Source organism: Macrotis lagotis, chromosome 1, assembly GCF_037893015.1.
Source record: "Macrotis lagotis isolate mMagLag1 chromosome 1, bilby.v1.9.chrom.fasta, whole genome shotgun sequence".
Classification (NCBI taxonomy): domain Eukaryota; kingdom Metazoa; phylum Chordata; class Mammalia; order Peramelemorphia; family Peramelidae; genus Macrotis; species Macrotis lagotis.
Genome location: NC_133658.1, coordinates 841,418,226 through 841,428,458, shown reverse-complemented (window position 1 = coordinate 841,428,458; position 10,233 = coordinate 841,418,226). Strand labels below are relative to the sequence as shown.

The 10,233-nt window shown below is 36.8% G+C and overlaps 1 protein-coding gene across 1 annotated transcript; it reads right to left on the bottom strand.

The window, feature by feature from the left end:
* Window positions 1–738: 738 nt before the first annotated feature.
* LOC141489941 (olfactory receptor 51V1-like) lies at window positions 739–1,677 on the bottom strand. Its single transcript, XM_074190277.1, has one exon. The coding sequence runs from the start codon at window positions 1,675–1,677 to the stop codon at window positions 739–741; it is 939 nt and encodes a 312-aa protein (XP_074046378.1).
* Between the last annotated feature and the right edge of the window lie 8,556 nt (window positions 1,678–10,233).

The following is a 10,233-nucleotide window of genomic DNA, read 5'->3' as shown; positions in this document are numbered from 1 at the left end:
GTGTGTGTATGTATGTATGTAAAATATATAGTCTTTCTGAGAGGCTTTCTAACCATAACTTACCAAAGTGGATGGAGGAGAGAGTAGTAAGTGGTGCTCAGAATATCAAAGCAATTAAAGACTACAATTTAGGTACAATGAGAAAGTGAAAGATCTTATTTTAAAAAAAAAATGAGATTCTTCCCTAAGGGCAACAAACAAACAAGCAAAACAAGCAAAGCTAGTGAACTCCTCAGTGAATGGGGGAAATGGTGGAATGAGTGTTTATAAGATTCATAACTTTTCCTGCAAGAGAGAGGCCTACTAATCTCTTTTGCTGAGATTGGTGTTTGTTGTTGGAAGTTGGTTGGTGTTTTAGATAAATCTGAAAGTAATAGGAAAGCTGAGTAGCAACTATAGTAAAAAATTGAAGTTCAATAAAAATAGCAGAAAGCAATGGCAGATGGAGAGCACACTCAGAAGAAAATAATTCAGTGAAATTGTTAGAAGACAGCAACCAATGTTAGAAACATGAACTTTTTACCTATTCATATACGGAGACATATATGTCCTCCTTGTTTACCCTAACTATCTTTTTGTAACTATACAGAACATTCATCTTATTCTCTTCTCAACAAATGCATTTATATTTTGGAAGAATGAGGCCAAGGTTCATAAGAAAAAGTTTCTGTCATTTATTGCTGTGATATTTCACCAAATTACTGCTCTGAATAATATCCTGTAGGCTAAATATCTAACCTATCTCAGAGAAATTGCCCTGACAATAGCCCTGCGGATCTGTTGGGTCTTGATGCTATATATGACCGGATTCATCAGAGGTGGGAAAAGGATATACACATTGCCCATCACAATGTGTATGATGGGTGAGGAATGCCTAGCAAACCGATGCACGATGGATAGACCCAGCACTGGAACATAGAAACACAGAACAGCCAGGATATGGGACACACATGTATTAAGGGTCTTGAGTTGTTCCTTATGGGAAGCAATGGCCAAAACAGAATGAAAGATCATGACATAGGAGAGTAGGATGAAGAGGAAGTCTGACCCCATGGAAAGCAAGATGACAGTCAAAGCGTAGAAGCTGTTGAATTGTGTATTGGAGCAGGAAAGGCGGATCATATCCTGATGCAAGCAATAAGAGTGTGAGAGGGTGTTATGGTGGCAATAAGAGAACCAGAGCAGCCGTAGGACTGGAGGTATGATAAGCATGGTGCTCCGGAAGCCTAGTACTACTGTGATCTTCATCACTCGGGAGCTGGTGAGCATAGTGGAATACCTCAGTGGGTTGGTGATGGCAACAAAACGATCATAGGCCATGGCAAAGAGCATAGCTGATTCCATGAAGGAGAAGGAGTGGACAACATAGAGCTGGAGGACACAGGCATATAGGTGAATGTCACGGAGATCAAGCCATAGAACCCCCAACACTGTGGGCATGGTAGACACACATAGGCCTAGGTCTGTAGTTGCCAACATTGCAAGGAAGTAATACATTGGCTGGTGCAAGGAAGGGTCAGTGCGAACAATGTGGAGGATTGTGGCATTGCCCAATATGGCAGCCAGGTATACAGAGAAGACAGGGATAGAGATCCAGTGGTGGGCCCACTCTAGGCCAGGGAAACCTGTAAGCAGAAAGCTAGAAAAACTAGAATTGACACTTAGGGTATTATACATGATGTCAGATTTTCAGGATATTTGTAAATATCCACTTCCAATGAAGGGTTGAATAACTTCTTAGAATCACAAAAACTCAGGGTTAAAAAAAGTACTTCAGAAGTCATCTAGTCCACCTTGCACCACATCAAGGATTATCTCTATTGTGTGTGGGACAAATGGCTGTGTGACTTCTAACTGGGACCTTCCATGAACCCACTCCTCTCTAAAGCTGTCTCTTCCATGTTTAGATGATTTTTATTGCTAGTAAGTTTATCTTATGTCAGAATGAAATCTATCTCTCTGCAATTTCTATCCTTAGCTCCTAGTTTTATCTTCTGAATAAAAAAAGTTCAATAGTTGTACCACCTTCAATCTTTTGTAGACTTGAAGGTGAATGATTGCAAAGGGGATTTAATACTTCTAATACGGCAATGTAGAGAAGGAAAAAGTGATCAAGGAATTAAATGCTCAATGAATTTCCTGACATCAAAATGTGTTATGTGAACTTAACACTGGTACTGAAGTAGAAGATGTCCTCATGGACATCATCCTGCTCCCTGGAGGTATTTTTGAAACTACAATGATATGGAGGTGGTAGTCACAGAAGGTTAGAATGAGTACAACAGAGGGGCCCTGAACTTTGTGTTTACATATTCAGGGTTGAAATTACTAGTCAGAATCACTTCATAGTTGAAAATTTATAAATTTCAGGCCCACCCAAAGTAATATGTGTTATTCCTTTTCTCTTCAGCCTTTTTACACAATAGTCAAGGCTAACTCTAGATATTTATGTCTAGAGTGGTAGTATAGTTCCATTAGCCCAAGACCCCAAGAGAAGAAAATAAGGAGGAAAATGAGTCACAAAAGAGATCTTGGACACAGAATCCATGAAGTTTCTTGAAAGAAGACTGGAAGAAAATTTAGACTAGGATGCCATGAAGGGAAGTATGACCATAGCCAGTGCTTTAATGAACTGAAGGATAGGACAGGAACATCTGATAGTAGATTCATCCAATAACACCATCCTCTAACTGGAGCCTATCTGTCATGCTTCCTTGGAACAAGCTCCTGCTGGAAGAGAGACAGAGTCATACTTTTATTTTTATAATTACTTGGTCCATGCTCCCTTGTTTGAAATTTTCTGTGAGGTAAACTCAGTTTCCACTGATCTTATATTCCTTCATTACCTTATTGCCATTCTATGCAAAATCAACCAGCCTTTATCAATTTAGCCTAGTCTGGCTATTTCCCTTTAGGAATATTCTTTGGAGCCAAGATGACAGAGAAAAGGCAAAGATTCAATTGAACTTTTTCCGAATTCCTCTCCAAATATCTTTTTTTTTGTTTTAGAATTTTGCAAGTCAAATGGGGTTAAGTGGCTTGCCCAAGGGCGCACAGCCAGGTAATTATTAAGTGTCTGAGGCCGGATTTGAACTCAGGTACTCCTGACTCCAGGTCCGGTGCTCTATCCACTGTGGCACCTAGCGGCCCCTCCAAATAACTTTTAAGTAAAGCCATGACACAAATTTTGGAGGGCAGAACTCAAAATAATTTGGGTAAAACAATTTTCAAGTTGAGGGAAACTTAGGTTAGGAAAGATTTGGCCCCTAAGGGAAAGAGGAGTACTGTCCAACATTGGCTACCTCAGCATAGGCCTTGCCCCAGAAAGCCAACCATAGCTTTTGGGTATAACTGAATCATAACTTCTAGATCTCTCAACTCACAAATGGTAAGGGGCTTAGGCAATTGACCAGAAGAATACTACAAGGATCCCTTTGCTGATACTAAGCACAGGATCCTATCGCATTCCTCATATACAGATCAGAATCAAAGACCTGAATACAGTCTCAGGGCAAGGATGAGCATTAGCACACCAGAGCTTAGAACCATAAGAGAGCAGGAACCCTGGTCACAGTTACATGATGAAAAAGAAGACTTATGGTTGTCTACTAACTAGAACACAGGCATGGAGAGTAGTAAGTACAATTCTTCTTAGCTCATTCTACCTTGGAAGAACTGAAAAGTCACAGACTGCCAGAACTAGTTCTGAAATCATCTGAAAAAAAACAAACAAAAACACAAATCAAAACAAAATAAAATAAAATAAAAGCCCTGAAAGTTTGGATAGTGCTCCCTTTGTCTGGAGAAGAATCTATCCAACTTTAGAATGAAGTCAAAAATCCAAAAATAGGTTTTAAAAAATGTGCAAACTACAGAAAAAGATCCTGGAAATAGAGTTACTATGGTTACAAGGAAGCTCAAACATAAACTTGGAAGACAACAAAGTCAAAACTATTATATCCCAAATCTCAAAGAAAATTCAAACTATCTCAAATTCAAAAATAATTACTGGGAAGATTTTACAAGTCAAATAACAGAGCTAGAGAAATAATAATCATAATAATAACAACAACAACAACAACAACAATAACAATAATAATAATAGAAATGAGATATTAAAAAAGTCAACAGTTTGGAAAGTAGGCAAAAATGTTAAAAAAGTATATAACATCTTAAAAACCAGAATAGGTCAAATGATTTTTAAAAAGGCATAAAATTCACTAAAGAGAAGAACTTTTCAAAATAGTGGTATTGGTAAAATGGGGGGAAAAGGTATAGAAATCCAATGAAGAGAGAATGTTTTGAAAAAGCAGAACTGGTCATGTGGAAAAATCTGTAGAAAAATTCACTGAAGAAGAGAAATCCTTAAAAATAAAATTGGTCAAAAGGAAAAGGAAATATAAAAGTTCACTGAAGAAAATAATTCCTTAAAATTTAGAATTGGAGAAGTAGAAGTTAATCCTTTCTTGAGACCTCAAGAAACAATCAAGCAAAATCAAATGGATGAAAAAAATAGAAGAAAATCTGAAATACCTCTTCAAAAAAACTTTTTTTGAAAAATAGATTAAATAGAGATAATATAAGAATTATTGGACTACCTGAAACCAGAGTCAATAAAAGAACCTAGATATCATCTTTCAAGAAATTATCAAGAACTACTTCCTTGATAGCTTAAAGAACTAGAAGATAGGGGCAGCTAGGTAGTGCAGTGGATAGAGCACCGGCCCTGGAGTCAGGAGTACCTGAGTTCAAATCCCACCTCAGACACTTAACAATTACCTAGCTGTGTGACCTTGGGCAAGCCACTTAACCCCATTTGCCTTGCAAAAACTAAAAAAAAAAGAAAAAAACTAGAGGATAAAATAGAAATTGACAGAATCTATCAAACATCTCCTGAAAGAGATCCAAAAATTAAAAAAAAACTCAGGAATATTATAACCAAATTTCTCCTTGTAGTTCAAGGAGAAAATATTATAAGCAGTCAGGAAAAACAAAATATACAAAAATGAATGTTTAAATAAATGCTGAATGACAGTGAAAATATAATGAAATAAAGAAAAATAAAATTAAGGGGTAAGAAAAAGAAATACATTGAGAAAGGGGAATGAGAAAGGTAGAATAAGGGAAATTATCATAAAAGTGGAAAAAATTTTTTCACAATGGATATGAAGATGGGAGAAGGGTGGTGGTGGGGGGAGAGATTCATTGGAATTGACTGAAAGAGGGGATGACATATTCACTCAGTTGAACATACAAATCTATCTTACACTACAGAAAGGTAGGAGAGAAACTGGATAAGAGGGAAAAGGATGGGATGATAGAAGAGAGGGAGGCAGCAGTCACAAGCAAAATACCTGAGAATAGATAGGATGAAAGGAAAGAGTAAGATAAATGGGGAAAATAGGATAAAGGGAAATATACAGTAATCATAAATATGGAAAACTTTATAGCAAGATTCTTTAATAAAGAGATATATCATATATATATATATATATATATGTATGAGTTGATTTTATATAAATAGCTTCCATTGCTGAAATGATAAAAAAATGAAGTTTTCAGATAAAGTAATCAAAACTATCACATGAAAAAATGTTCTAAATCCCTACTGATTAGAGAAATGTAAATTAAAACAACTCCAAGGTATGAACTTACACCTATCTGGTTAATTTGGCAAAAAAGGAAAAAAAGACAAATAAAGGATATGGGAAAATCGAGGCACTAAATTATACTAAAGAAATTATTGAAGAATTAATTCAACCATTCTGTAGAGCAATTTGGAACTATGCCAAAAGGGCAATCAAACTGTGCATATCCTTTGACTCAGAAATGCCACTATTTATTAGGTCTGTATCCCAAAGTTTAAAGAAAAACAACAAAAAAAACAAAATGGAAAAGGACCTGTATCTGCAAAAATATCCAATAGTGGTTCCTTTAGTGATGGCAAAGTATTAGAAATTGAGAGGTTGCCTATCAATTGGGTAAGGGCTGAACAATCTGTGGTATATGATTGTGATGGAATACTATTGACCTATCAGAAATAAGGAACAGGATGCTCTCAGAAAAAGTTGGAAAAAAAATTACATGAACTGATGCAAAGTGAATGAGCAGAATATAGTAACATGAGCAGTATATAGTAACATAAGCCATATATAGTAACAACAGAAAGTTTGACTTTTCTTAGTATTACAATGATTCAAAATAATTCTGAAGACTTATGGGAAAAATGTTATCCATTTCCATAGAAACTGATGGAGTCTGAATGGAGATCAAAACGTACTTAAAAAAATCCAAAACAACAACAACAACAAAAACAACTGCAAAACCAAAAACTTTCTTTACTTTTCTTGTTTTTTCTGTCTTTTCTTTCAGAAGAGGACTAATATGTAAATATTTTTTTCATGACTACACATGTCTAACCTATAACAAATCACATGCCTTTTCAATAAGGGGTTTGAGAAAGAAAGGAGAAAGGGAAAGAGAGAATTTAGAAATGAAACTTTTGGAAAAATATTAACTATAGTTAAAGGAAAAAAGAAACATTCAATGCAATGCTTCTTTGCATTCTCAGGCTCATTGAGTAGCTACATTTTAATAAGTATTTTTCCTCCATTTTGCAATTGACTTGTGTGTTCTTGCAACCACTTCCAAAAACTGACTCCTCATCAAATTCGTATTACATACCCCTAAGCCTGAGTGTAGTTGGCTCTTAGTGCCCTGAACTAAGACAAACAGAGCAAGAGAAGAAAGGTACTAAAGGAATAATGATGAAATAATGAATAATCAGAACTGAGAAATACCAACTAAAGGCAGGGAGGCACAGTGATCCTCGGGTTTGCCCTCATAGAGAAAGGTTTAATCAAGTAATTGTCCTTGATTGCACTCAGTCCAATGCTCAGTCAGGTCCAGTATTTGTGAGAAAAAGAGACTTGGTCAGGGGCACTTGTTTTGGGATTAACAGAAGAGATTATGACTTGAACTGATTAGTTAGAGAAGTATAACCTCCATGTGACTCCAAGAAAGTTGGGGTTTGGGGGTGAGATGAGATCTATAGAGTGAGGGAAATGGGCTTAGACCAATGCAATGAGGACTTAAAGGACCATTTTTGCCTCCCCATCTGGCAATTTCAGTGATGCAGTGAATGCTCTGTTGGTTATAGAATCAAATGCACGTGAAGTCATCTCCTACATCATATACATACTAGTCAAATGAACCTGGGAATGTCATTTCATTTCTCTCAGACAGTTTCATTAGTTGTAAAATGGAGATAACAATAGTACCTATTTTATGAGATTATTATCAGAATCATGAGATAATAAATGTAAAATATTTTTCAAACCTATAGTACTCTATGAATGAGAGCTCTATCATCATCATCAACAACATCTTCATCATCATCACCACTGCCATCATTCAAAAAGTAATTTGATTCCAAAGAAAGACTTGAACCATGGTCAGGAAGCAAGAAAACCCAGTTTATAGAGCAAAAGGCAACATAAAGCAGAGTTATAGGAAAGGTAGGTAAAGAAGAGAATGGAAAATATGGAGGAGGATAAGCACAGAAAATTGTTTAAGGAAAAAAGGACAGAAGCTCTTTTCACCTACAAGAACTGAAATAAAATGATATTTCAACAAAATGCCTAAAAATTCCCCTTTCTATATCTTTCCATACCTGCTTTCTCTCCCGGAATCTTCCTTCAATGATCAGGAAGACATAGATGTCTATGTCTAAATGACTATATAAAGTTGAGTAGCAAGCTCCACCCTCAATTTAAACTTGTCAGATCTTTGGTGAGGAATGGTTAAAAGAATTATAGAATTGTAGAATAATTATAGAGCACCTGAAGGATCATTTATTCCAAAGACTGTTTTTCTCATACTTAAACTGAACTAGGGAAGGACTGTGAAGTGCCCAAGGTATATAGGTAATAGGTAAAGAAATTTTAATAGATGGGCTGGGTTGGGGGTGGACTGGAGAATAGAACAGCTAATGGCTTGTTAAAGTATTAGGCTTAAAATCAGGAAGAGTCAGCATTTTGAGTTCAAATCTGAACTCAGATACTTGATAGTTATGAGTTCCTGTACAAGTCACTTCAACCCAGTTGCCTCAGTTTTCTCATCCATAAAATAAGCTGGAGAAGGAAATGGAAAACCACGTTAGGATCTCTGCCAAGAAAAATTCCAAATGAGGTCACAAGTGAAAAATAAACCCTCGTCTTGCCATTCTGCAAAGTAAGGGTATAGGGGATTACCCCAAAGTGAGTTCTCTTCCCCTTTTACTCAAACCTCTCACCAAAAAAGAGATACTGACCTTCAGGAAACAGTTTATGGATCTAGGACCCAGTATTCATTCTCAGTTACTGCTAAGATCAGAAATTCTTATAGCCCACACCTAGCTCCTGTTCCTCAGAAACTCACTTTCTGAGATCCTGGACAGCATCCTGCCCTGCTTTGCGATTAGAATGGAAGAAATGTCTACAGGGGAGCAGAAGGGAGTATTTATCTAAGAGTGCTCTTTTCCCAGTATTGCTCCCATGGGAAACATCTCCTCCCCACACCCTGCTCCAGAGATTCAACATAGGCATGAGTTCCTGGGAAGTCTTCCAAGATGTTTTCACCTGTCCTGATTGTCTCAGGGGTTCACATTGCTCCTTCCCATTCTTACCCAGGGGTCTGGACTCCTCTCAAAGTACATAGCCAGTGAGGCAATCCACTGACCCCCCTACCAGAATCCATTTTCTTCCTGGTCCCTGGCCCAATTAGAAAGTATTACAAGTGGTAGTGGATGGTTTTGCACTTGACTCAGAAAAGTCTGAATTCAAACCCTGCCTCAGATACATTCTAGTTATATGGCTCTGGACAAATCATGTAACCTCTCTTATTTTGAGTTTCCATATACGTATTTTTTTTAGTTTTTGTGAGGCAAATGGGGCTAAGTGGCTTGCCCAAGGCCACACAGCTAGGTAATTATTAGGTGTCTGAGACCAGATTTGAATCCAGGTACTCCTGACTCCAAGGCCAGTGCTTTATCCACTGTGCCACCTAGCTGTCCCCATATATGCAAAATTAAGACAATAACAGCACCTATGTTATAGTATTGTTGTTGAGGAAAGCATGTAAAGCATTTTGCAAAATTTAAAGCATTATAGAATCATATACAACTATAGCATCAAAGATTTGCCTGAAAGAATTCCACCCAGTTATTGTCTCAGCTGCTCACACATTTTGTGTGAGGTGAAGGAAAAGATCATTCTCACAAAACAGATTGGAGTTATACATATGAAAAGCCTTTACCGGTCATCAAAACTCATGTACTATGGAATATCATCTCAACTTTTAACTTAATTTCCTCCTATTCTGACATAAGCCTTTGTCTTCAGTAGAGACTGAGAATGATTCCTCATTCCACCCTTCCCTGTAGATTGTCTTGTTTGCTCAGGTCTTACATTGATGTAGGTGTCTAGTTGATGTGAGGAACAATTGCTAGAATATACAACAAACTTTGCAAACCTTAAATTGCTATATTAATTAATAAACATTTTTACCTGCACCTAAGCTAAGTTCTGGGAGTGCAAAAATAGACAAAAGACAATATCTGTCCTCTGGGAGCTTACAATCAACAGCAACTCCACCAGCACCACTACCACTACCATCACCACCATTACTGCTACTGCTATTACTATTACTACTACTACTACTATTATGACTACTACTACTACTACCACTACTTCTACTGCTACTGTTATTGCTACTATTTCTATAAGTACTGCTACCACTACCGCTGCTACCATTACTATTGCTACTGTTACTACTACTACTATTTCTGTTAGTACTACTGCTACTACTGTTACTATTCCTACTACTCCTATTGCTACTATGACTCCTCCTCCTACTACTACAGAATTCCTTAAATACTGAGTGTGTAGGTCTAACCTAAGATATAACAAAGCATGTTGGGAAGAATATGACACACAATGGAGGATTCACACATTGTTTTACTTATCTTTGCATTCCTTGGGCCATGATTGAATTAGATACCCTGGAAGATACTAGGAAATTTCAATGTACCATGAGATTCACAGAATCAAAAATTTCAGGTTTGAAAGGGAACTCAGAATCCTATAGATCAATTTTAAATAAACAAAACTGTTTAATCCCGCACAAATAGCTCACTTAGCCTTTACTTCAAATCCTCTAATGAGAGAGAATTTACTAATATCTAGGGAAGACTAT